This window comes from Colletotrichum destructivum, chromosome 11 (assembly GCF_034447905.1).
Source record: "Colletotrichum destructivum chromosome 11, complete sequence".
Classification (NCBI taxonomy): domain Eukaryota; kingdom Fungi; phylum Ascomycota; class Sordariomycetes; order Glomerellales; family Glomerellaceae; genus Colletotrichum; species Colletotrichum destructivum.
This window is the reverse complement of record NC_085906.1, coordinates 864,689-891,407: the sequence shown is the minus strand read 5'-3', so window position 1 is coordinate 891,407 and position 26,719 is coordinate 864,689. Positions and strand designations below refer to the sequence as shown.

The window sequence follows — 26,719 nt, the reverse complement described above, 5'->3', positions numbered from 1 at the left end:
GGCTTGCTAGCAGGTTGGTTGTCTTGGCGTAATTCACCCAGCTGCGTTCAAACGAACCCAATGGTTTTGCGTGTCCGTTACACAATACCGAAAAGAGCTTGAGCATTGGTGATGCCAAGTTCAGCCATTTCAACGCGTCGTGTCGACCAGCAAGATCTTGATTCGTTTGATTCCCGCGCTGATTGGAACGGACACAACTCGAAACTTGTCCACAGGACAAGAGCACACTTAGTGCCTTAGGTGAGGTACAGCATCTCCATTGGAGGTGCGTGGTCCAAGTCCATCCTATATACAAGTCTCGTGTGTCTTCTGGTGAAGGCTAGCTTACACCTGGTTACCAGTAATCCAGATGTTGTATGGAGTGATCACTCGAAGTGGGGCGCGTGAGCGCTCACTTCGTGATCAATCGTGCTCACGCATAGTCAGTTGCTCACTTCATCATATTCACGTGACCTTGCACCATCGTTCTTCCGCGCCGGAGGAGTCACCCTTGTTTCTCGTGTCTGCTGCTTATAACTTGTCCGTAACTGCCAGGCGCCCTGTGGGGGCGTCCCCTGGTCCTGTTATGTCTGACTGGTCAAAATACTCTATAGTAAAGCCTCTTATAAGCTTATTGCTGCTCCTATTAATACTAGGGCTATTAGATTAGGCCTGCAAAAGGCAGTCTAGAGGTAAAGAAAGTAAAGAAGCTGAGGGATAGGCATCTGCGTTATCTGCAGTAGCAAAGTCAACGCTAAGGAAGATAAAGGATATAGCTAGCCAACTCAAGCTATTCACAGAGCTAGATAATAACGCCAGCACTTAACGCCTCCTTTTTATCAAGGTAAAAAAGGCTTCCAGCAAAGAGGCCTATAAGCTAGCAGCTACCCAGAAAAATCTGAAGCTGCTGCAGGCTTAAGTTACTAATACTGCAGCAAGGAAAAGAAGGGCAGTCTAACTAGGTCCTAATACTAAGTTTGCTATTAGCTTAGACGTGCAGAAGGCGCAGGTTATAGCTTGTAAAAAAGAAGATATTACAGGTGAATCTAGCAAGTCTGATTTACCTAGTAAAGCTGAAAGCTGTGTTGTAATGGCATCTAGGCATAGTCAATAGTTAATTGAACACACTGGTGTTGGTAGGAATGCCCTCTTTTTAGGTGTTCGAAATGGGGGGGTGAGTGAAAAGTGGGTGCTCGACGTTACTTCCAAAATCACACTCAACTTTCTCTTTGCTTACACATTCATTGTGGTGCCCCGGCCAGCCCATTGTGTAAACGTCGAAGTCGGACCAAAACTAGAGCCCCATGACGTGGCACGATTTCATAACTACTGCAAGGTATTCTAGCACCAACCCTTTCCAGCGGGCTTTCGCAGTTGCATCAACATGTTTTGATATACTAAGCTCGCGCTACAGAAATTAGTGCCTAGGAGGCCACCAGAGGCGTTTACACCGAAAGACTGTGAGAAAGAACGCCCGCCACTGCCGAAGGATGAGATCCATGATTCATTTCGCCCTTCACGAACCTGGAAATATAGAATCAATCGTCATCTTTAAACAGCAGACTTGCTAGTCAATCTTCTCCTGCGCAACACGTAAGGTCTTAGCTCATGGCCTGTCTGTCAGAAAGGGCGTATAGGGCCACAATAGCTATAAGCTAGGATACAGGACCATGTACTTAAGGCGAAGGACTGGAATTGAAGACTTATTTGCCGCAGATATGCAGCAACAGCCTAGTAGTTTAACTACCTAGGAGGTGCAGCCTAGTGCCATTTGACATATCGTGAAACACAAGTGCTCCATTAGCCAAATTAAGTGGCACGAGCCACACGCTTGTCACATGGCCGATCTTAAAAGTATTCAACCGGACCTTCGTGTAGAATAAATCTTAGAAGAGACAAGTACTGTTGATTTTTATTTTTTTTAATTTCTAGACGGTAACGGTAGTCGGAGATGGAGGGAGCAGCTAAACTGGGGAAAGTCAAGGATGGAGGCCAATTTCTGATAATTGATGTCGTCCTGCCTAAACGACGATGACTGAGTCGGCGGACACGACGCATAATTAGCAGTCGTGGCAATCGCCTTTGCATCCGATCGCGTTTCGTGTTGTCTCTCCATGCTACAGCAGGCTTCATGAAAGCTAAAATTTTGCTGACTGTTACACCAACCACATTCCTTCACAAGAAAAGACAACCACATTTCGAAACCATCATTGTGAGCGTATCATCGCATATCTGGTCATTATAGTTGACGAACAAAGGACCAGTGTCAAGGGGTGGCAGGCCGCAGGCGTCGAGGTCTGGTTCTTGAAAGTCTTGCTTCTCAAAAGTATCAGGATTATCGGCCGCTGGCTAAAATGTCTCGGTATTCGACAAATATAGTCCTTAATACCTTGTCGGAATTCATCGTTTTGGGGTTGCCTGGAGACGAATGTAAGGTCAGGCGATATAATCCAGACGTCAAAATTTTTTACTAACATGTGCCGCAAAGTGGTCGGTAGAGGAGTTTTGATAAGGCGAGTATGGCTGGCTGGTGTGTCAGGTTACCAAGCCACGCTCGTTAAAAATATATTAGACATTACGGGAGCTGGCAAGTTTTGCTGTCAAAGACGATAATGGCTTCATGTCATAGAGATAAGAGCGCTGATGCTGGACTTGAGAATGTGAGGAACTATGCGGTGATGAGTAAAAGATATTGTTCCTCTATCACTCTGGTTGCGTGTTAGAACATCTGCTATATCGGGGCCACTCTCGTCAGCAATGACGAGATCGATTTGTGGTTCGTCGCAGAGCAGGTTTCGAAGTAAATTAAGTTTGTTTGTAATAGTTACGTTTAGTGGCTTGAGAAAATTGCATTTAAATGATTCGAGTCACAACGATTACTTTGATGGAAAAGATGAAATGTCCAAACGCAAGCTCGAAGCCTATACAGACCGAGAACAAAACATCATCCAGCGCTTAGCAAAACAGAAAAGTTATAAAAGTTTTGGCCCGGTAACAATATTACTATGGCACAACCTAGAGTTGTGTGTTGGTGCGCTACCACCAGCACCAAAACTCATTTTACAGAAGGGCCAAGGCAAGAAGGGCACGTCGATAATTGACGCAGACGTCCAACTTGAAGAGGGGGAAGTACCATCTACGCAACGGCTTAAATATGCTGTGTCTGGAGCAAAAAAATATGCGGCTGAAGGGGAACTGGTGAGGTTCTGCATCTGTCTCGTTGAAATTGCACTGTTCATCCCGGATAAGATATTACAAGACATTCGATGGGCCCCACATATGCTACGCGAAATCATCAAACCGACTGTAAGTGTGCTCCGGAGGAACGCAGACTTCACCAACCTCTGCCTCAATCCATATAACATTCAAAATTTTCTCAATGGAGACCCTAAGCAGAATGACGTGGCGCTCACTGTTTGGGATCAATTGCTTGCATGGGATCCATCTAGGCCTGACCCAAGGACGGTTATGCCATTCATACCCAACTGTATCTACTGTACACAGAACACCAGGGAGATGAACTTGAAGAAGGAGCTTGGGTTGGAGAAATATGACCAGGAGACTTGTTCAAACCACAGCCGCGTCAAACACTTTTCCATTAACGCCAATAACATAATCGTTGAGTACCTATTAGACCAACAAAGCGGGCTAGACTCAAAAAAAAAGCCACGAAGATCATCGAGAGTGGAGGAGAAAGCAGCAGAAGGAAGGAACGCAGAAGCAAGGGAAAAAAAGAAGCCAGAAGACGAGATTATGGAGACTATCAACGACAACGAAGCAGAGATGCAACTTCTTAGCGAAGCGCACGAAAGTTTATCAACACTTCCAGCAGTCAGTAGAGATGAGGCTGGCCAGCCTGATGCTGAGACTGAGCCTGGCACCAAGTTAAACAACCCTCGGGGAAATTTAGGAGAGAATGTTTTCGCTCTGTCACCAAAGACACCCCCCACCTCAGACCCTATCATACGAGAAAAACGTCGAACAGAATCACATAATAACCATAACGGCTTGACCGCGCATGGTCATGAACAAAATTTGCCCCATCACAGGGTAGAGGGTTCCCTGGCCATAAATGACGTTAACGAAGATAATATATCAAGGTTTGCACAGACCTTTGCAACACATGAACATCTAGAATCTACAATGCGTTCCGAGATAGTACGGTTGAAATCTTACCTAACATCAGAAATTGCCGAGCAGATTCAGAAGCATGAAAATTATGATAAACAAAGACTGCCTCATAGCTCGGAGATCCTCGAGAACTTAAGAAATGACGTAATGCGTATGATTAAAAGTCTAGAAGAAGAGTGTGCAAAATCCAATATCCGTTTCGATACCTTGCAAGATCGTCTTGAGATCATCGAAAAGAAGGTGAACGTTCAGAACGACGAGATAGCAGCTCTTCGGGGGGGCATGTTGAGCGTAAAGACTACCAGCACCAAAGACATCAATGATTTGAGAGATAAAGTAGAGGAAGCAGACGGCGCTTTGGACCGTTTGAAAACTTCCATAGACAAGAATGCTAAAGTGTTTCAAACGGTACAAAATCACGTGGAAACTACATTCATGGCCGACATAAAAACGACACAAAGCTCTATAAAGGAGGTACAAACTCAAGTGAACGCAGTGAAATCCAGCGAAATTCAGCTGCGAAGAAAAATAAAAGAACAAGAAACCAGGCTCACCGAGTTATCACATATCATGGAGGGAAAGGATTCAGAATCGACAAATAAGCTCAACAACATAAGTACAAATTACTACGACATGAGTACAGACCTGCAATATGTGAAGGAGCGGTCTAAAAGTCTGACCGAGCAGACAGCAACTTTATCCCAAGAACTCGAAAGCGAGAAAATAAAACGACGTTTACAAGAGGACAGTTTGGCGAAGGCAACAAGCGGTGTCAAGCTGCAAGAGATAACTCTGGACCAGCATAGGTCCGACATAGCCAGTCTCTGGGATGCTTTAAAGTCCACCCAAGACGCGTCCAAGGAAGCAGAAGACAGTTTCAACAAAGCAGATGCCTCAAAGCGGGTCCTCACAGAAATACAAAACCCAGAGACTCAAATACAATGGGCAGAGGTAAATGCTCGACTCGAAACGCTCTTTGCCGCAAACAACTCCACGGATGAGAAATTGGATATTACTTCGAAAACTATCAGGGCAGTCTTGGAAGAGTTAAGAGTAAAAACAGAGAAAGCTACGAACGACGTCGCAGAAAAGTCGAAATCCGCAATAAGTAGTTTACAACATGAGATTAATGGCTTCAAATTGAGGACAGAAGAGAATTGGAAGGGACTACACATACAGGCAGCAAGAGACAAACTATCTAGAGAAGAAGCGGAAAACCACGTTCGGCAAGTTAGGGAAGATTCGAAAATGTTCCGAGAAAGCCTTACAAGGTCTAACGGCAAAATCGAAGAATTGCAAAACGAGCTCAAGATGAAAATCACCTTGGCCAATGCAAAAAACCTCCTACAAGACAATAACAGCATCAGTCTCGGGGGAATGAAAAGAGACATCGAAGATCTTTGGAAAGAAGTAGCAAACTTAAAGGCGATGACCACAGTCCAGGGTAGTCAGATCGGATCCCAGAGCAAGACAACAATAAAGAAATGGCAAACGACTGGGGTTGAAGAGAAAGCCTTATGTCCGTCAGTCGAGCAACCAATGGTTGTGAATGGGACTGCGGAGTCTCAGAGAAACCTGAAACCTAGTGCACATCTCTCGGGGAAAGTGGTAACGGACACAACCCAGACTATACATACGACCAGTCTGAGCGCAACACATCAAGACATGACTCCGATTGAGAACGACATAGAACAAGCAAACTCAGATGAGTCAGGTAAAAAGGCTTCTATAGAGAAAATCATAAAGGGAGTTGGGAATCTAACGTTGAACTTAGCTTTGGAAGCAATATCAAGCAAAATGGACGCTAAATTACAAGAGCTAAGAAGCGAGACTGAAGAATTCAAAGCAGAGACAAAGTCTAAAATACGGGACTGCGTGATAACAAACAGTGCTTCGCAAGAAGCCTTAAACACTGCTTTGAAGAATATCGAGGCAGACCTGGATAAACTAAGATTAGAGGCGGAAAAGACTACCCACAATGTGGCAAAACTGGAGGAAACTAGAAGCAAATGCGCATCCGCAACGAACGATTTAAGGGCTACGTTTGATCTTTTCAAGAATTACGCAACAACTCAATGGGAGCAACAAAAAGAGAGCAAAGGGAAATTTGAAATGCTAGAGAGAGATGTAACGGAAAGTAAAGCTTTTATAAAAAGCCTCCGAACGAAACTTGACAACTGTGAAGAAAAAGTCGAAGGTTTACAAGGCCAGCTAAATATGGAAAACGCTTCAGCGGACTTTGCAAAGCTGCTGTCGGAAGAAAACAGAACAAAACTTACGGAAGTTGAGAAAGGTCTAAACGATGTGTCCGAAAAAGTAGGAAACTTGCAAACCGCAATCGACATGTATGATCATCAAATGAGTCGCCTCGAATACCAAAATGAGCCGGCACTAGTAAACGCCTCCGAGACTAAGCTAGGAGAGAAAGCTTCATTCCAAGAAGTCGGGCAACAGGCGGAATCCCCCAAACATGGCAAAAGCCAACAACCCCTGATGCTAAGGGTAATTCAGTCCGAAAAAGAAATATTGAGCGTAAGACGAGAAATGGAGAAGATCATAAATGACTTTCGAAACAGTCACGCAAAAGAAGAAAGGCTCAGTCTGTCTAAGGCCACATCTGACACAGAACCGAATGCCAAGTGCGACAGCCTCCGGTCCGAGTTGAAGGATACAACGAGTCGCTTGGATGCATTAGCAAAGAATTTTAAAGACAATCGCACTACTCTAACAACGGCTCAGATGGGACTTAACAAGACTGAAACAGAAAAAAAGAGTCTAGACATTGATAAACCCCCCAAGATAGCGCTTCTTGAGAGAGAAAGACACGACAAAGCTGCGGCACAGACAGAGCGTGCAAGCGAGTTAACACAAGCCCAAGCCTACGAAATTGAGCTGTCCCACTGTCTGAAAGATAAGAACAACGAGCTCGAAAACTTGAAGTTTCAATTGCGTAGCAATGAGGTCGATAGAGCAAAATTTGAGAAAAATATCACAGAATACATCACGAAAAAACGGCAACAAAACAAAAATCTCCATTTTGAGCTGCAACTAGCCAGATTAGAGATCAAAAGTATGAACGATATCTTGTCGTCTCAATACGCTCGCTTTGAGGAACTGCAAGATAAATTCGTCTCAACTTCATGCGAATTACGAAGGTTGGAGTTAGGATGCAACTGGAGAGCTAGCGGGGTACAGCTATCGAACAAGAACAACGCAGGGATTACAGACACTGATTCCGCAATCAATACCTTAAAAGACAGACTGAACCAGCAACCCATAAAAGTGCTGCGGGTCAATACTGGCAAGGATGCCGTATCAGGGCCGACAGGTGACAGTGGCAGCAAGCTTCATCCGAAGGACAAACAGCCTGTGCCAACCAGAGTCAGGACTCCAACTGCCAGCACTGGTACTTGCTTGGCTGAATCAGGCAATATTACAGTCACAAGTCGAAGAACCCAACACAAGTCCACAGGCTGTACACCCCATAAGGATTTGCTCGGAAACGAAGCGAAGCCGTGTAGAGAAAACGGGAGAATGCCTAAATCAAGCCAAGGTCGAAGGAAGCCTAAAAAGAATGGTACATGCTGGCACATCAAGTCAATAGAATCCAGTGGTCCAGGTGTGGATCACAGCGTCACACTGGAACATCAGGACGTGGGGGAAAAGCGGGTACCATTAAAGCAGCTATTGGCACTTGACAAGGAGGGATTAGTCGAGAAACTCCGTGCGTTATGGAAGCAACAAGCTTATGAAAAAGGGATAGATCCAGTCCCTGTTCCCCCTTGTCTCAGAGTATCCGCCATAAATGCCCTAGTAGGACGTCAAAACTACAAAGTTACCTTTATAGATGATAAAGTAGAGTATATGAACCTAAGCAGATTGTTGGACTGGGGTTATCATGTGCTTGTCATGTTAAAGGCTGCCAGCACAGAAACTGAAGGCTTAGAAACATCTTTCGATGAGCGGTTTAAAGCCAGATACAAACAGCAGCGAAAAGACTTTGTGTCTGAATATGCAAGTGTTTTGACGGAGGGTTAGGCATGAATCGATATTCTACCTGGGAACCTGAGACTTTTTACCTGCCATACACAGAGTATGCATGAGTATAATTGATAGAAGGTGAGATGTCCTTAAAATTGATGAAATAAATGGTCGATTTTTCTTCTGCTGAAACCAGTGAGGGTGGCCTCGACCAGCGTGAAAGGCACTGCTTACCAAAACCCCGTCAATCTTGAAATGGTACTTTGACAGCCGTTGCGGATCTGGCAGAGAGAATAGGCTGCGGTAGGTACGCGACGAATACCACGACATCATGGTGAAGCAATGTGATGTGAGCATGTTAGTAGAAAGGTGTAGTAATCATTAGCAAGTTTTGGGCCAAAGAGGGCTAAAACTTGCTATTAACCTCTAAGAAATAGGATGTCCGGTGTTAGGGCCAGTACGAAAATGTTCAAATCATTAGATGGTTGCATTGATTTAAGGTAGTAGCTATATGAATACCAATTTTACGGTCAGATATCTGACAGTGGCGTTTCTACTACCAGGTAGCTGAGGTCGTTACTCGATGAACAGTATTGGGTATTGCTGGCTTGATGGTAGTCTTGTTGGTGAGGTTACGGTAATCAGTCGTATACTAGACAGCTAGTTAAATAGTCTTCACAACGGAAGGATAATCCAAGAATCACTTATGGTAGAGTGAAACACGAAGTTGATTGCTGAAGAGCTATGGATAGCAATCTACCTCTGTGTAATGAATGTACTTATATCCCTTGGCCTTGTTGCTGGGACCAACATCTCCAAGTCGCTCCTCGGTTGTCGGTCCGCCTCATCTTCACGTGACCTTCCCCAGTTCTTCCGTTTCCGAGGAGGCATCCGTATGACCTTGTTTCTTTTCCATACAAAAATGTTGTGGAAAGGAAAAGCAACATCAACAAAAGCGAGAACGAAATTTTTGAAATCTGAGCAAAAACAGCGCCACAACACACTCTGAAAGGTCAACTGGATAGCCGGGTGCTCGTCGTAAAGCCCAAAGCGACGTAGGCGCCATGGCAACCCCATGGCCTCCAGAGCAGCTATGGCCAACGCACCACCGAGAGCATGCCACCGAACTTAGCAGACACCTCCAGACAGCAGTCAAGTATATCGACACCGCAAATGGAAACCCCCTCAATCCACAGGCGGTGAGGATCACGCTCATCGCGGCCCTCTCGCTGATCGTTAAATTACAGAACCTGCCCGAGCTCGGACACCTCCACCAGGCTATTGAGAGTCTGCGAGCAGAAACCAAAACAGCCAACGAGAACACCACCCGCGAAACGAGAACCATAAAGATCGCCCTGCAGCAGAACACAGTCGAACTCAAGGAGAATACCAACACCACGCGAGCGGCCAACGAGGCCGCTAAGGAAGCCTGGAGAGCCAGCGAGCTGGCGACGAAGGTCGTAAAGGATATCAAAGCACTGTGATCGATGAATCGGGGGAGCACCGCACAGTCATATGCTAGCGTAGCCGCCCGAGGAGGACTTGCAGGAAGCATGCATAATCTCTATAACCAGAGAGCGTCCCAGGCCCAGACTCTACGTGAGATCATTGTGAACATTAGAGATCCCATTACCATCGCCAGCATAAGAGCCATGAACTCTCGTAGCCTTAAGACACACGTAGACCGCGCTATAAAAGGAAGCAGCAACGAGCATATCCGCAAGCTCAAAGCAGTGTCGGCCAATCAGCTCAAGAGCGGCGACCTGAGCATCAAGACAGCCACGACAAAAGATATGGAGACCCTCCGCCAGTTTGCCGAGGACTGGGAAAACCGCATCGGCAACGGAGCCGCGGTACGGATCCCAACCTACGGAGTGCTAGCGCACGGCATAAGGACCAGCTCAATGGATATGGATCGCTTCAACGAGATCAGAGATGACCTGCTGCAGGACAACAAAGCATTCATCCCTACCGCAGAGATCAAATATATCGGCTGGCTGACCCGATCAGCCAGCAAAAAGACTGCATCATCAGTCGTGGTGGAATTCTCTAAGGCGGAAGACGCCAACAAACCCATTGACGAGGGACTCATCTGGCAAGGCCAGGTGTTCCAATGCGAACGATACGACAGATACTGCCGTCTGAGGCAATGTTTCAAGTGCTACGCATACGGCCACATAGGAACCCAGTGCAAGGCAACGATAACATGCGGCTACTGCGCGCAAGAAAACATGACCCGAGATTGCCCCTCGAAAAGCGACACGGAAACGCCCAGGAAATGTGCCGCATGCCGCGGCGAACACGAGGCATAGAACAGCAGGTGCCCAACCAAGATACGCGAGAAGGCCAAGATCAAGACCGCCTACAACCAACGGCCGAGGTACCACCCGGAACAAATGGCCCCGCAGCCGGCCCTAGGACCGGAAGCCCGGACCAGGCCGAACCCGAGGACCACACGACCGACACTGGAACCAGGTCAATCCCAGGAGAACCAACCGGGCCGGAGCAGGTCCCGGACAAAGAAGGTCCAGAAGAGGCCTAATCCAACAGCCACCCAGGAATCAGAGGAGACGATCACGGTAGCCGAGGAGAGTACGCGCCCGAAGCGCACCATCATCCGATCGCGAAGAGCGCTCGAGGCACTCGAACCAAACACACAGATGGCAAACGACAGTACAGCGATGGAGATCGTAGTTGACGACAGCGAATGAATGAGCAACATGCACTCACAATACTACAGTACGACGTAAGAAAATCCAAGGACACAGTCATGGCAACACTCCTCCGCGACCCGAACATCGACAAATACGACATTATCGCCATCCAGGAACCATGGAGGAACCCCTTCAGCGCAACGACACATCACCCAGCCAAGGACCGCTTCCACCTCTGCTACCCGTCCGGTGTAGAAAGAGGACCAGCCAGAGTGTGCTTATTTATTAACAAAAGGCTCGACCACTCTCGATGGCAGTTCAGGGAAAGCAGCAGAGATCTCTGCACTATCAGCATTAGGACAGGCGAGGACAACGAACCGCCAACAGTGATACACAACATATATAACCCCTCACCACCACAGGAGGACGATCGACCACAAGTTCTGCAACAACTGCGGAAATCGCTAGAAACACACCAACAAAGCGAGCAAATTGTCGTTGGCGACTTCAACCTTCACCACGAGCTGTGGGGAAGTAGTAATATCCGGGCGCGAGACCGAGAAGCAACAGAACTCTTAGACCTCATGGACGATATGAATCTTACGAGCCAACTACAACCGGGAACTATCACATACGAGGAAGGGAACCGCCGGACGACGATCGACCTATGCCTCGTTACAGTCGGTCTCGTTGACAGGATAATCAGATGCGAAGTAGACCACGACATTAACCACGACTCCGATCACCTACCTATAGTGACGTCCCTGCACCTAGCAGTAGCAGAACTACACCTGGAGAGAAAGCGGCGCTATTTAAGGAAACCTTCCCTCCACCTCCAGAGGCAAACCTTGGAGATATCGACAACGCATCATCCAGCAACCAGATCATTTTACCGCTAATATCGGAAAGCGAAGTGGAAGAGGCCATTCAAGAAGCAGCGCCGCTGAAGGCTCCAGGCCCTGACGGCGTCACCAACAAGGCACTTCAGATAGCGAGACCATGGATCACACCACACCTCACCCGCATATTCATTCAAAGCCCCCGAATCGGACACTGCCCGCAACATTTCAGAAAGTCCACCACGGTGGTGCTGAGGAAACCAGGCAGAGACAATTACACAGTGCCCAAAGCATATAGACTAATAGCTCTCCTGAACACGGTTGGCAAGATTATGGATGCTATAATAGCAAGGCTAAGCTACCTCGCTGAAACACATGGACTATTACCAGACAGCCATATGGGAGGCAGAAAGAAACGGTCCACAGAACACGCACTGCACCGGATAGCAGACCAGATATACGAAGCTTGGGCTCAGGCAAGGTGGCAAGCTTACTCCTCCTGGACGTGTCGGGCGCCTTTGACAACGTCTCACACCGCCGGCTCCTGCACAACTTGAGGAAAAGACGGATCGACGAAGCAACAGTGCGATGGATCGCAAGCCTTCTCAGGCCACGAGAGACGGAAATCCAAGTGGACGGGTTTCGATGCGAAACATACAGAATCAACGCCGGCATTCCCCCCAAGGATGCCTCTGTCACCGATACTCTACCTCTTCTACAATGCGGATCTTTTAGACAGTTGTAACGAAGCCGAAGACACGACAGCCACCGGTTTCATTGACGACGTAGCGATACTTGCCGTAGGAAACAGCACTGAGGAAACCTGTCGGAAGCTTCAAGAAGCACTCCGGAAAGCCGAGACTTGGGCTTTCACCCATGCGTCCGTCTTCGCACCCGAGAAGTTTCAGCTCACCCACTTCACGCGAGCGAAAACCAGAATCAACACAGACTCTCCACTCCAGAGTCAATGGGGAGAAATCGAGCCCAAGACAACCTGTAAATACCTCGGCCTCACCATGGACTCAACTCTCAAGTGGAAACCACACATCAACGAGACAGAACGCAAGGTCACCAACATCATTACAGCACTCAGCAGCCCAGGCAGCTCCACATGGGGCGTGAGGACCAGAGAAATGAGGATTATCTATAAAGGAGTCGCAATACCGCAGATGATGTACGCGTGCTCGCTATGGTCCAACAGTGGATGGGGAGAGAAAGGCTACACCAAGAAGACACTACACAGGGTGCAAAGGCTTCAAGCCAGAGCAGCCAGGGCAATAAGCGGAGCATACAGGGCGACCTCGTTTCCGGCGCTAGACGTGGAGATGCATCTCCTGCCAGTCGAACAACAGATATGGAAACACAACATCGACACCATCAGCAGAACAGGCATGGCCGGAGCCCCTGCACGCAGAGGAAGAAAAATGAGCCCGAGACAGACGATAACAAAACGACTGCTCGATGGACAAGAGGCAATCAGCCAAGAGCCCGAGCACATCCTGCCCTTCGTGACTCCCCTGTGGTGGCAGGGACCGCGCATCCACATCGTCGGAGGCGCAGAACAAGCTGAAAAGGAACATCAACGATGTCTGGAACAAAGCACCAACGCATTCCATATCTATACAGATGGCAGCGGCATTGATGGTCAAATCGGGGCCGCTGCAGTCTGCACAACTACACAGCAAACCAGCAAATCACACATGGGCGACGACACAACATCGACGGTCTATGCGGGAGAGCTGCAAGGGATCATTCTAGCCCTTAAGATGGCTCAGGCGGACAAGCAAAACGGAAACCAAAGAAGCAAAGTTTTCATCCACACTGACAATCAAGCCGCCATCAGATCGTCAGCCAAACCAAAGGAGAAATCTGGCTCTTACCTCCTCAAGATCATCGCAGACAAGACACAAGCCCTCCGCGAACAAGGACTCAACGTCGAGCTCCGATGGGTACCCGCCCACACCGGCATCCAGGGCAACGAAGCAGCAGACGCCGCCGCTAAAGAAGCCACGGGATAGAGACAGAACGGACAGACAAGCGCCAGGGCAGACAAGCTGAGAGCCCTGTTCAAGCTAAGGTCCACAGTCAAGACCTGGTCACATAAGCAGGCGCACCGAAAATGGCAAACCAACTGGGAAGTCGAGACACGAGGAAGAACGTTATTCCGTTACACGCCGAAGCCAACAAAGAAGGTCCTTCAAGCTCACGAAGGGCTCAGCAAACAACAAAATGCGCTCCTAGTCCAGATGCGCACGGAAAAGATCGGACTCCAGGATTTCCTCTTCAACCGAAGAGTGCCAGGCATCACCAGCGCCAACTGCCCGTGCCGGGAAGGACGACAAACGGTATCGCACATCCTGCTGCGATGCCGCAAGTATCGACAGCTCCGACGCCAGGAACTCGGAGCCCTCCCTGGACGACACAATCTTCGGGTCATACTGAACAAGCGCAAAGCAGCCGCCAAGGCAATCTGATTCATAGAACAGACCGAGATCCTTGGACAACACGGGATCGAGTCGCAACCCAGACAAAGCTGAACATTGATTGGGGGGAGACTGTAGGTAGACGGAACCATCGCAAGAGGAGCAAGACCTCGACAGAGCCTAGAAACATGTGTACATTAGTAGAGAACCGCAAACTACACTTGGTGGCAGCCAGGGGTAGATGAGGTTGGAGAGCAAAGCGGGAAATTTGGAAACAGCTGGTCAATGTTTTGCATTGCCGAAGTGGGGCGTAACGGAATAACAGCCGGGGCGCGTCGGCTGTCGGCCAAACCTTGCTGTCCGGGCATAGCTGCTGACATAAGAGCGGCTGAAACCGTGTAGGAACCAATCAATCAACAAGAAATAAGCGTCGCGCTTCGCGCTCCGCAAAGGTAAACCATCAATCGTCACACATAAGCAGTTAAGGACCAAGATCAATAGCACCAAATACAGTAGCCAGTTAGTGACTCTATATAGGCAGGTATCACTGAATGTTGATAACATTGTGTAGCGAGGCAAACTCAACAGTCGTTACAAATCTGAAATCGCACTGAATCCAAAATCTTCTACAGGTGGAGCAAGCTGATGGCCCTTTATTGCTTGCAGAGGTAGTAACAGAAGTGGAATGGCGAGCAATAGACTGAGTTCTGCGAGCAGAGAGGCTTGACCTTCTGAATTAGGTAGAGTGGGAGTGCTTTTTCTAAGCCTTGCAAGCAGCTTCCTTTGCTCTGTAATCAACATAAGTCCGGTAAGACCCTGAGATAGTAGAACTCCAAGGTCGCTGGCGCCAAATATATACAAAAGAAGGGGTATCTGGCATAAGAGGACATACAATGATAAGAGTACCTGATATTAAGAGAATAAAGTAGTAACCTTAGATAGTTGCGTCGTGGTGAAGTAGTGAAAGACGATAACGACGGTAATCCGATAAGCCGATGAAGGGCCTGATCGGAAACTTGGGCAGTGATCGGTATGTTGGATAAAACTTGGATAACGTAGGTAACTTGGATAATTAGTACTTGTTGCTTAGTAATTCCTGCCAAGTGGAAGCATAATTGCATGAAGTATCGCTGTGATCCCTGATGTTGAGGATGTTACTCACCGCCTGCCCTGTAGATAATAGGGTTCATTTCCCCTCACTTTTGACGTTGTTATTGATTGCTTCTTCCTCTTGCTAACGTCGTTATCGCGAAACTGCAATGGCGAATTGGCAAAGCGAAGAAGGACTCTCCATTAACAAAGAGGGCACTATCATTGTTGTTGCTGACGAAGACGATAGCAGCAGCGACAGCAGCAGCGACAGCGGAAGCGACAGCGGCAGCGGCAGCAAGAGAAAGCACCCACCACGGCGGTCATCAAGGCAACCAGCAAAGCGAAGGCGGTGGTTTGATGATCTCGATGATGATGAAGAAGTTGGTGAGGCAGTCAACCAAGGCAGCATTCTGCCTTCCTACGAAGAACAGACTCAGCAGTCTATCAGGAATGTTAGCCAAGCACGAAAACGGTCTCGTACGCCATGGAACTCAGACCTAACTCATCGCTTCATGGAGGAGCTCGTCATCCTTTATCGGGACAAGAAACTCAACACCACCAAGGCTGCCACGAGAAGGCCAATTTTCATCGAGCTTGCAACGCAAATAAACGACGAGGCCTGGTTCGCCAACAGCGTAACTGCTATACAGTTAGCTAATAAGTATGACGTTGAGAGAAAGAGGTACGATAACTGGGCCTCTGTTGCCTATAGGTCAGGCAATACGTACGATGAAGATGACGGCAGAGTCTTTTGCAGTGATGAGGCAAAAGAGAGCTTTCTCAGCGACCACCCACGGCAAGAGTGGGTTTTCGAGAAAGGGATAGGACCGCCAGCTCCATACCAAGAGATATGGAGTACCACTGTTGGCAAGGGCAACAATATCCAGTCTATTGACGAGGTCAGCCGTGAGGTCGACTCTGGGGGCAACAGTAGTGACCAAGAGAACGTTGACGATGTCGAAGAAGACGACCTTAATCCAGGTACACGGGATCTACAGCCAAGTCAGTCTCCTTTTTCATCGCCTCAGTCCCTAACGTCATGTCTTCACTCAACTCCTACTCCTCAACGTTGCCAATTCATACCTATCGGCAACAACCCACGGAGGAAGAAAACATTTACTGCTGCCGAGGCCAACGCGTACGTTGGCCAGTCGATACAGGACCTTGGCAACAAGTTCTCCAGCAGTAAAAGAGAGGTGTTAGCAATGAAGTTAAAGGAGAAACAGAGGGTGAGAGAGCAGCCGTCACGTGAAGAAGTTGAGGCGAATAAAGCGATGGAGGACCTTGCGAGGTTTCAAAGTGACCTTAACTATGAGGTTTATCTGGTTGTTTCAAATAGGTTGATAACGAAGGAGAAGAAGTTGGTAGTATCGCGAGCAAGGTATTGGAACTTACTACCAAGTGACGAGTTAAAGAAGGCGTATTGTATGGAAGTATATAAGCAAGAGAAAAGTCGATAGGTCAGTCAGTTGTAATGAACAGTTATAATTATTCCTATCTACCTCTGCGCGCCTACTGCCTGCCACTGTTGCCACATTACCGTTGCTGTCTGCTGCCGAATATCGTCCATACCTCGCCCCATACACCACTTATCAGCCCTTTCGCCTGCTTGAAATACATCAATATCCTTATCTTCGGTGTCTTCAACAACCTTCTCTTCAAGATGATAAAGCAAAAAGTTGTGGAGGCCTGTTACTGCGTATATGATCTTGACTTGCGAGTCAAGGCAATACTCTGGAGCTGCTTGGCGAATAATCTTCCACTTCCGCTTAAGGCGACCAAAGACCTGCTCAACGATGACTCGAAGGCGACTATGACGGAGGTTGTATAGCTCTTGGGCTGTTGCTGGCGGTCTCTCTGCGTCCCTCCATTCCTGCAAATGATAACGAGTTTTGTTATACGGAACAACAAGGCCACTTCGTCCACCAAACCCTGCGTCAGCTAAGAAATATCGGCCTTCTGGGACTCGAAACCCTCGACTATACGCAAAATTGACCAGGCTGGCATCGTGGACAGATCCTTCAGCCCCAGCAAGCACATACGAGAACCCTCCATCGAACCGGACTGCAGCAAAGACATTCTGGGCCACGGTACCCTTCCGACTTCGCCACGTTGCCTGATTGTTTTCGGAGATATACGCATTAATAAGAGTGCCGTCAACTGCGCCAACACAGCCAGTAAAGTATTTGCCTAGCTTCTTGTTGTTCTCGATCTCTGGCGAAAGCTCTGCTTCTCCAGCTGGTATTACGTATGCCTTGTGGAGTTTAACAAGGTATGGCAATACCTCATTCCACACCATACACACTGTTGACTGACTGATCCGGAAGAAATGACTAGCGTTCCGTTGTGCGCTGCCAGTTGCCAATATAAACAGACTAATAAGCACTTTCTGCTCAATTAGAAGGTTCTTTGACGACTGTAGAGGCGTGTTATTCCTAAGCCACCTCATGAGTACTCGAAACTGCCGTTGACCCATACGAAAGAGGCTGAAGAAGCGACGATTTGAGCCGCGAAGGAGCTGCTGACAGAACCGCTGGGCTGCCTTTTTTCCACCCTTATTAATAACCTCCTTTTCTGCTGCAATTTGCCCATAGTTATATGGGCAGCGGCCGACTGCAACAGCGCCAGATACTGCGACTGTTGCGAATAGTTGCGTATTTTTCATGACAGTTGTGAGTTATTAGCGGTTGGATAACGTTATCCAAGTGCTAATGATGGTCCGGAGGACCATTAGGGATTTGTATGGGCAAAGAGGGGTTATGATCCCTTTCAGGGCGGCAGAATGTCAATCTTATCCAGGTACGGGGCAAATGTGGCATAACTTTGAGTTCATGCAGAGGCGAACCCAGGACATGGAAAATGGGCCTCAAAAAGGCCTAGCGCAGCATTTATTCAGTTTTAGGGTTCATTTCTTATCCAAGTTGCGTTATCCAACTGGCATTTGAAAGTTATCCAAGTTTCCGATCAGGCCCTTGGATAACTTTCAAATGCCAGTTGGATAACGCAACTTGGATAAGAAATGAACCCTAAAACTGAATAAATGCTGCGCTAGGCCTTTTTGAGGCCCATTTTCCATGTCCTGGGTTCGCCTGTGCATGAACTCAAAGTTATGCCACATTTGCCCCGTACCTGGATAAGATTGACATTCTGCCGCCCTGAAAGGGCTCATAACCCCTCTTTGCCCATACAAATCCCTAGTGGTCCTCCGGACCATCATTAGCACTTGGATAACGTTATCCAACCGCTAATAACTCACAACTGTCATGAAAAATACGCAACTATTCGCAACAGTCGCAGTATCTGGCGCTGTTGCAGTCGGCGGCTGCCCATATAACTATGGGCAAATTGCAGCAGAAAAGGAGGTTATTAATAAGGGTGGAAAAAAGGCAGCCCGGCGGTTCTGTCAGCAGCTCCTTCGCGGCTCAAATCGTCGCTTCTTCAGCCTCTTTCGTATGGGTCAACGGCAGTTTCGAGTACTCATGAGGTGGCTTAGGAATAACACGCCTCTACAGTCGTCAAAGAACCTTCTAGTTGAGCAGAAAGTGCTTATTAGTCTGTTTATATTGGCAACTGGCAGCGCACAACGGAACGTTAGTCATTTCTTCCGGATCAGTCAGTCAACAGTATGTATGGTGTGGAATGAGGTATTGCCATACCTTGTTAAACTCCACAAGGCATACGTAATACCAGCTGGAGAAGCAGAGCTTTCGCCAGAGATCGAGAACAACAAGAAGCTAGGCAAATACTTTACTGGCTGTGTTGGCGCAGTTGACGGCACTCTTATTAATGCGTATATCTCCGAAAACAATCAGGCAACGTGGCGAAGTCGGAAGGGTACCGTGGCCCAGAATGTCTTTGCTGCAGTCCGGTTCGATGGTGGGTTCTCGTATGTGCTTGCTGGGGCTGAAGGGTCTGTCCACGATGCCAGCCTGGTCAATTTTGCGTATAGTCGAGGGTTTCGAGTCCCAGAAGGCCGATATTTCTTAGCTGACGCAGGCTTTGGTGGACGAAGTGGCCTTGTTGTTACGTATAACAAAACTCGTTATCATTTGCAGGAATGGAGGGACGCAGAGAGACCGCCAGCAACAGCCCAAGAGCTATACAACCTCTGTCATAGTCGCCTTCGAGTCATCGTTGAGCAGGTCTTTGGTCGCCCTAAGCGGACGTGGAAGATTATTCGCCAAGCAGCTCCAGAGTATTGCCTTGGCTCGCAAGTCAAGATCATATACGCAGTAACAGGCCTCCACAACTTCTTGCTTTATCATGTTGAAGAGAAGGTTGTTGAAGACACCGAAGATGAGGGTATTGATGTATTTCAAGCAGGTGAAAGGGCTGATAAGTGGTGTATGGGGCGAGGTATGGACGATATTCGGCAGCAGACAGCAACGGCAATGTGGCAACAGTGGCAGGCAGCAGGCGCGCAGAGGTAGATAAGAATAATTATAACTGGTCATTACAACTAACTGACCTATCGACTTTTTTCTTGCTTGTATACTTCTATACAATATGCCTTCTTTAACTCGTCACTTGGTAGTAAGTTCCAATACCTTGCTCGCGATACTACTAACTTCTTCTCCTTTGTTATCAGCCTATTTGAAACTACCAGATAAACGTCATAATTAAGGTCACTTTGAAACCTCGCAAGGTCCTTCATCGCCTTATTCACCTCAACTTCTTCACGTGACGGCTGCTCTCTCACCCTGTGTTTCTCCTTTAACTTCATTGCTAATACCTCTCTTTTACTGCTGGAGAACTTGTTTCCAAGGTCCTGGATCGACTGGCCAACGTACGCGTTGGCCTCGGCAGCAGTAAGTGTTTTCTTTCTCTGTGGCTTGTTGCCGATAGGAATGAATTGGCTACGTTGAGGTGGAGGAGTTGAGTGAAGATATGACGTTAGGGACTGTGGCGATGAAAAGGGAGACTGACTTGGCTGTAGATCCCGTGTACCTGGATGAAGGTCGCCTTCTTCGACATCTCCAACATCCTCTTGGTCACTACCGTTGCCCCCAGAGTCGACCTCACGGCTAACCTCTTCAATAGACTGGATATTGTTGCCCTTGCCGACAGTGGTACTCCATATCTCTTGGTATGGAGCTGGCGGCCCTATCCCCTTCTCGAAAACCCACTCTTGCCGTGGGTGGTCGCTAAAAAAGCTCTCTTTTGCCTCATCACTGCAAAAGACTCTGCCGTCATCTTCATCGTACGTATTGCCTGACCGATAGGCAACAGAGGCCCAGGTATCGTACCTCTTTCTCTCAACGTCGTACTTATTAGCTAACTGTATAGCAGTTACGCTGTTGGCGAACCAGGCCTCGTCGTTTATTTGCGTTGCAAGCTCGATGAAAATTGGCCTTCTCGTGGCAGCCTTGGTGGTGTTGAGTTTCTTGTCCCGGTAGAGGATGACGAGCTCCTCCATGAAGCGATGAGTCAGGTCCGAGTTCCATGGCGTGCGAGACCGTTTTTGTGCTTGGCTAACATTTCTGATAGACTGCCGAGTCTGTTCTTCGTAGAAAGGCAAGGTACTGCCTTGGTTGACTGCTTCACCAACTTCATCATCATCATCATCAAGATCATCAAACCACCGCCTTCGCTTTGCGGGTTGCCTTGCTGACCGCCGTGGTGGGTGCTTTCTCTTGCTGCCGCTGCCGCTGCCGCTGCTGCTGTCGTCTTCGTCAGCAACAACAACGATAGTACCCTCTTTGTTAATGGAGAGTCCTTCTTCGCTTTGCCAATTCGCCATTGCAACTTCGCGATAACAACGTTAGCAAGAGGAAGACGCAATCGATAAACGCCTTCAGTGAGGGGAAATGAATTCTATTATCTACAGGGCAGGCGGTGAGTAACATCCTCAACATCAGGGATCACAGCGATACTTCATGCAATTATGCTTCCACTTGGCAGGAATTACTAAGCAACAAGTACTAATTATCCAAGTTACCTACGTTATCCAAGTTTTATCCAACATACCGATCACTGCCGAAGAATGATAAGCTTAAAGTACAAAGTGGAGAGGGATGGCCAGAAATTGAGGTAGGCGACACGTAAGAGGGCTGTTGCTGAGGGGTAGGGCGGAGAGGGGAAGAGAGGAGAAATATGGGGCAATGGAAAGTTCCGTCTGACATGCTGCGGCCAAAAGCGACATCTGCCTAATATGTTTAAGATCAATCAATCAAAAGACACACACCGACGTAGTCCAAAGCTTTAGCATGGCCTCAAAAGTGATCATGTACTGGCCTAGACATTGGACCAGTCCGGAGACGATCGACTTCCACGCTCTCATTTGCACAGTCTGCCCCCAGTACCTCAGCCTTCGGGAAGTCAGCGACATCATTGACCAGCTGTCAGGCGAGCAATGGCTGCAAGACAGGCAAATCCTATGGAGCGGTATCCCATTTGAAGAAGCACAGATAGACGCGAAGAACCATGATATGCAGACGCTGACAATCGCCATGGGTTCTTTAATGGATAAGGGGGATCCAGCATGTCTTAAGAGTCAGAAGTCTATCAAAGAATGGAGCAATTATGTTAAAGGCGCCTCTCTCATCTTCTCTTGGCGTATCAACACCTCTGGAAAATTTACAACATTGTTGGTGCCGCCTCTGCCGAGTCGCTTCAACCCATCGAGGAGACCGAGTTTTCAAGAGATTGAGGGACCAGTCATCAAGGGCCTGCTTTCACCTCGGACTGTTGACAGAATCATGGTAGCACACCCAACGGTCAAGGAAGCCGGAGATCTCACCTACCAATACTGGCCAGTAGATGAACAAGACAACTGGATTGAACAAAACGGAACTGAGAAAGAAGCTGGGAGGAAATGGAGAAAAGTAAATGGGGCGAAAGGTAAGCTATTGTACAGCTGCTTTAATGGTCAAGATGCGTATTAAAAAAAAGCTTGCCCTCAATGGGCAATCGCTGCCACAATACATGGGGAACCTGAGCTCAGCCATGATGAATATCGCTCTTTTAACAAATTTTTTTACGCGTGTCTGGTCGGCGCGGTCATATCACCACTGATGCCCTTTCTCTTTGGCGCTTTAATTATTGTACTCTTTGTCAAATGGTTTTGCTGCAAAGCGAAAGCCCAGAGTACCCAGGGGTTACCACAAGCCGAAATAGATATTCCACCGAAAGCTGCCGACACGTCAGTCCTTGTTCGAGGTCACCAAGCTTCCAACCGACTAATAAGTGCGTCGAGGGAAAAGGAAGAGAAACAAGCCGAACGTTTGTTCGAACCTCATTCGCCGGTGCAAGCAGGCTTGCGCCATCCTCATCAGATACTTAACAAAAAATCCCAGGACAAGGCGGCTACTGCTAGCAGCTCCTCCGCGCAGTCCTCGGCGAAGAAGGCCATCGCCCAAAAGAATTCCAAAGCATGTTTCAAAAAAAGGAAAAGCAGCACAAAATAAAAAGGGGACAGAGTTGGTAATGAGAGCAGAAGCCATCAAGACATCGGACACAGGCGGAGTAACCTTGAGCGCAACGTGTAACTCCAACGGCTGCAGTACACGGAGAGAAAAAACCGTTTGTTCGTAACGTGTTTTGTCCGGAGAAGATCAGCTCTGTTGTTGCGACTCAAATCCTGGAGTTCTCAGACGAGAGGGAGATGTTGAGCCAGTGGTAACAGTTTCTTCAGGCCGTCGATCCCGATCTCATCATAGGCTACAACATTGCCAATTTCGACTTTCCCTATCTGCTCGCCCGAGCGAGGCACCTCGGCGTGGGGAACTTCGAGCACTGGTCACGCCTCCTTGGCGTTGCCTCCAAAGCAAAAGATACCAACTTCACCAGCAAACAAATAGGAAGTCGAGACTCAAAATCCACCAACACAAATGGTCGACTACAGCTCGATCTGCTTCAACTAGTGCAACTTGATCACCATCTCCGCAGCTACACCCTGAACTCTGTCTGCTCCCATTTCTTAGGCGAGCAGAAAGAAGACGTTCACTACACAATGATTACCGAGCTTTTCAATGGGAGCCCCGAAACGCGACGTCGGCTGGCTCTCTATTGCTTGAAGGACGCTTACTTGCCCCAAAGACTGATAGACAAGCTCTCATGCCTTGAGAACTACACTGAGATGGCAAGAGTCACCGGTGTACCGTTCAATTATTTGTTGGCGAGAGGTCAACAGGTCAAGTTCATCAGTCAACTATTCAGAAAGGCGAGAGAGCAGGGGCTCATCATTCCTAACTTAAAGTAGGAAGCCAATGATGAGCAGTACGAAGGTGCCACAGTTATCGAGCCCAAACGCGGATTCTATGATGTGCCAATCGCCACGCTGGATTTTGCATCCCTTTACCCCAGTATCATACAGGCGCATAACCACTGCTACACCACTTTGGTCAACAACAAGGCCATTGAGACGCTCAATCTTGAGAAAGATGACGACTACATTGTCACTCCGTCGGGTGCCACATTTTTAACGACAAAGCAGCAAAAAGGACTGCTAGCTCAGATCCTGGATGAACTGCTCACCGCAAGGAAACAGGCGAAGCGAGAACTCTCGGTGGAGAAGGATCCGTTCAAAAAGGCAGTGTTGAACGGGAGGCAGCTGGCGTTAAAGATCAGTGCCAACTCCGTATATGGCCTAACTGGTGCCACAACTGGGAAGCTTCCGTGCCTTGAGATCGCTAGTAGCACGACTGCCTTTGGCCGAAAGATGATTGAGAGGACGAAGGAAGAGGTCGAGAATCTTTACACCATTGCTAATGGTCATTCTCACGACGCTGAAGTCATTTACGGTGACACCGACTCGGTCATGGTCAAGTTCGGCACCAAAGATCTCTCCGAGGCGATGAGACTGGACGAAGAGGCGGCTAGGCTCGTATCCTCCAAGTTTATCACGCCAATCAAGCTTGAATTTGAAAAGGTTTACTATCCATATCTGCTTATCAACAATAAGCGGTACGCCGGCCTGTACTGGACCAATTTGAAAGCGTACGACAAGATGGACACGAAGGGTATCGAGACGGTTCGGAGAGATAACTGTTTGTTAGTGCAAACTGTTATCGACAAAGTTCTCAGAATGATTCTCATCGACCAGGACGTCTCGGGTGCCCAAGAGTAAGTTTCTGTTCCTCATCTGATAGGCTTAAAACTAACGCATTCCCGTAGATACGTGAAAGATACGATCGCAAACCTGTTACAAAACAAAATTGACATGTCCAAGCTCGTCATTACCAAAGCGTTGACCAAGGATGACTACGCAGTCAAGCAAGCTCATGTTGAGCTTGCTCAACGGATGAGGAAACGCGATGCTGGCTCAGCGCCTGGCCTTGGTGACCGGGTTGCGTATGTTATGATCAAGGGTGCGGCCGGATCCAAGAACTATGAGAAGTCAGAGGATCCGATCTACGTGTTGGAAAACAACATCCCCATCGACACGAAGTACTATCTGGACAACTAGCTTGCGAAGCCTTTGGGCAGGATTTTCGAGCCGATCCTAGGGGAGTCAAAAGCCAACTTGCTACTTTCGGGAGCACACACACGGACTATTTCAGTTGCCGCGCCGACCGTTGGTGGGCTAATGAGATTCGCGAAGAGAACACTGACTTGTATGGGCTGCAAAAAACCCTTGGCGGACAAGGAGGAGAACGCTGGCGCAGTGTGCTCGAGTTGCGCACCCAGGGTCGGTGAACTGTACAAGAAAACACTGGACGTGGTGTCAAGCTCAGAGGTGCGGTTCGGACGATTGTGGACACAATGTCAACGGTGTCAGGGCAGCTTGCACTGCGAGGTAATTTGCAGTAGCAAGGATTGTCCTATTTTTTACATGAGAATGAAAGCGAAGAAGGATCTCGAGGACGCAGGGAAGGAGCTCAAACGGTTTGACTTTGACCAGGCATCTGTTTGGTAAGTGTAAATGTAACTGCAACAGTTTTCTTCTCAAAGAAGCCATTTTCTTTTCGTCTCTCAGCCCTCATCTTCTCAACGTTTTCTGACAACATGCCTCAGCAAGTCAGTTTTCATTTCCTAGCCGAGTCCACCCTGGAGTCTAAAGGGTGGGAGGGTCTACGTTGCGCTTTAGAGATAACTTGTCTTGCTATCTAGGTCCCTGCCTAACGCTAATGAAATGGAGAACTCTGAGGCAAAGACGAAAACAACCTTTCTTCAGATGCTCGTCTTGTATGGGCTCCTGATAAACCCCATGGACGAGGGCTTGAGGGACCTCGATCATGCAGCACTGGTTGGCATACTAGAAGCGAAAGCGAAAGCACCACCGCCCAATCAAAAAGAGCTCCATCTTATCGCGATTCTGCATTGCGTTCTGGATTTAGCTGGTGGTAAGTTTAGCAACACGTCGTCAATCGAAGAGGTTGACCATGCTTTCACTTTCGCCGAAAACCTACAACTTTGTGGGCACTTTCTGGGTATACAGCCCTCGGACAATCATTATTGCAGAATTGATTTTGCAGAGGAAATTAAATCTCTGGCAACAGCACAGAGAGACCCAACAAACAAGGTTCAAACCGTGGAAATCCTTGCCACCATTTCGGCATTCGGCCAAGAGGACGATCTGCATCAGCGCCCCCTTGAGCTACTGAGAGACCTCCAGAGTTTGGATGTTCTTCTGCCGTTTGAGACGTTGGTTAGTACATGTGAAATTTCAAAGTTCTAGATGCTGATTGAAACCAACAGGCGGAAATCCCAGACCAGTTGACTATGCACTTGAACCCGCATGAGGCCGCAAGTCTTAATGACTTCGTCACCGAAACCAAAAATCTCCGGATATTATCCTCTCCCAAGTGTGGTTCTTGGACGTTTCTACTCTGGGCCTCTACCCACGCCAAGCCCGCTTTCAACTCGGAAATAACTAAATGGATGCAAAACTCTGAGGTTTTGCCGTTATTCAGATTCGCCTTATTCAGGTAATTACTGCTTGACTTTCGACAGAGATGCATGTTCACTGAATTCTCGTGCTGGATGAGGTACACCAGCAGCTGTGAGAAATAATCGGACGAAAGCGATGTTCTCGTCAACTCCATCAAAACAGACGTCTCCCTGCCGAACGAATGCTGGCACCTGTGCGAGGGACGCTTCAATTGCTAGGGCAGATGGCACTTTCAGTTAGCGTGAACTATCAATGCCGGCTCGGAGGGTTTTCAACAGCATCAGCCGTTATGATTGTGGCGGGCTTATAACACAGGAAGCGGTCTGATTGCCAGGGCTGTGTGACAGAATCCATGCATGCTTCTATGCGAGTCATGGACATAACCCATCCAGGATGGTCTGACTGTACTTAAACAGGCCAGCCTGTCATTTCCACCTGGCCCTAGCTCTGGAACAGTTATTAGGATAGCATTAGGCCCACAAGCCCGTGGTGATACCATCCACTCTTTAGTACGAATAAGACACTCTTTTCTGCTCACTCATATATGCATATTCCGCTGGCCACCCTGACTAACCGTCAGTTATGAGCCCAGTCGACTCTAGCAACTGTCGTCTTGATTGATTCCTTCAGCCAAGAGGCAAGGACCTGTCACTCAGACAGCATCAATCGATCAAGTGCATTGCAACTCTTGAGACTATTCAGTCTCCTTTGGCCAGCGCCAATCCTGCAGCCACACAGGCCAGGATCTTCAGCTTCAACGGAAGCAACAACTCTGCCTCTCTATAGGCA

The 26,719-nt window shown here is 48.1% G+C and overlaps 5 protein-coding genes across 5 annotated transcripts; 4 read left to right on the top strand and 1 right to left on the bottom strand.

The window, feature by feature from the left end:
- Positions 1 to 9,155: 9,155 nt before the first annotated feature.
- CDEST_15374 (uncharacterized protein) lies at positions 9,156 to 9,575 on the top strand (the record flags this gene model as incomplete). The annotated part of the gene is made up of 1 exon (XM_062931530.1): positions 9,156 to 9,575. One exon carries the CDS (start codon positions 9,156 to 9,158, stop codon positions 9,573 to 9,575), a length of 420 nt encoding a protein of 139 aa, XP_062787581.1.
- A 2,695-nt stretch (positions 9,576 to 12,270) lies between these two features.
- CDEST_15373 (Putative reverse transcriptase domain, ribonuclease H domain, ribonuclease H-like superfamily) lies at positions 12,271 to 13,602 on the top strand (the record flags this gene model as incomplete). Its single annotated transcript, XM_062931529.1, has 1 exon — positions 12,271 to 13,602. The coding sequence occupies one exon, from the start codon at positions 12,271 to 12,273 to the stop codon at positions 13,600 to 13,602; it is 1,332 nt and encodes a 443-aa protein (XP_062787580.1).
- Positions 13,603 to 13,821: 219 nt separating this feature from the next.
- CDEST_15372 (uncharacterized protein) lies at positions 13,822 to 14,125 on the bottom strand (the record flags this gene model as incomplete). Its single annotated transcript, XM_062931528.1, has 2 exons — positions 13,822 to 14,022; positions 14,087 to 14,125. The coding sequence occupies 2 exons, from the start codon at positions 14,123 to 14,125 to the stop codon at positions 13,822 to 13,824; spliced, it is 240 nt and encodes a 79-aa protein (XP_062787579.1).
- Positions 14,126 to 21,282: 7,157 nt separating this feature from the next.
- On the top strand, positions 21,283 to 21,983 carry CDEST_15371 (uncharacterized protein; the record flags this gene model as incomplete). Its single annotated transcript, XM_062931527.1, has 1 exon — positions 21,283 to 21,983. Exon 1 carries the CDS (start codon positions 21,306 to 21,308, stop codon positions 21,981 to 21,983), a length of 678 nt encoding a protein of 225 aa, XP_062787578.1. The 5' UTR covers positions 21,283 to 21,305.
- A 541-nt stretch (positions 21,984 to 22,524) lies between these two features.
- CDEST_15370 (Putative DNA-directed DNA polymerase, family B, exonuclease domain, ribonuclease H-like superfamily) lies at positions 22,525 to 25,971 on the top strand (the record flags this gene model as incomplete). The annotated part of the gene is made up of 7 exons (XM_062931526.1): positions 22,525 to 22,563; positions 22,733 to 23,230; positions 23,300 to 24,162; positions 24,214 to 24,454; positions 24,506 to 24,951; positions 25,150 to 25,687; positions 25,738 to 25,971. 7 exons carry the CDS (start codon positions 22,525 to 22,527, stop codon positions 25,969 to 25,971), a joined length of 2,859 nt encoding a protein of 952 aa, XP_062787577.1.
- Between the last annotated feature and the right edge of the window lie 748 nt (positions 25,972 to 26,719).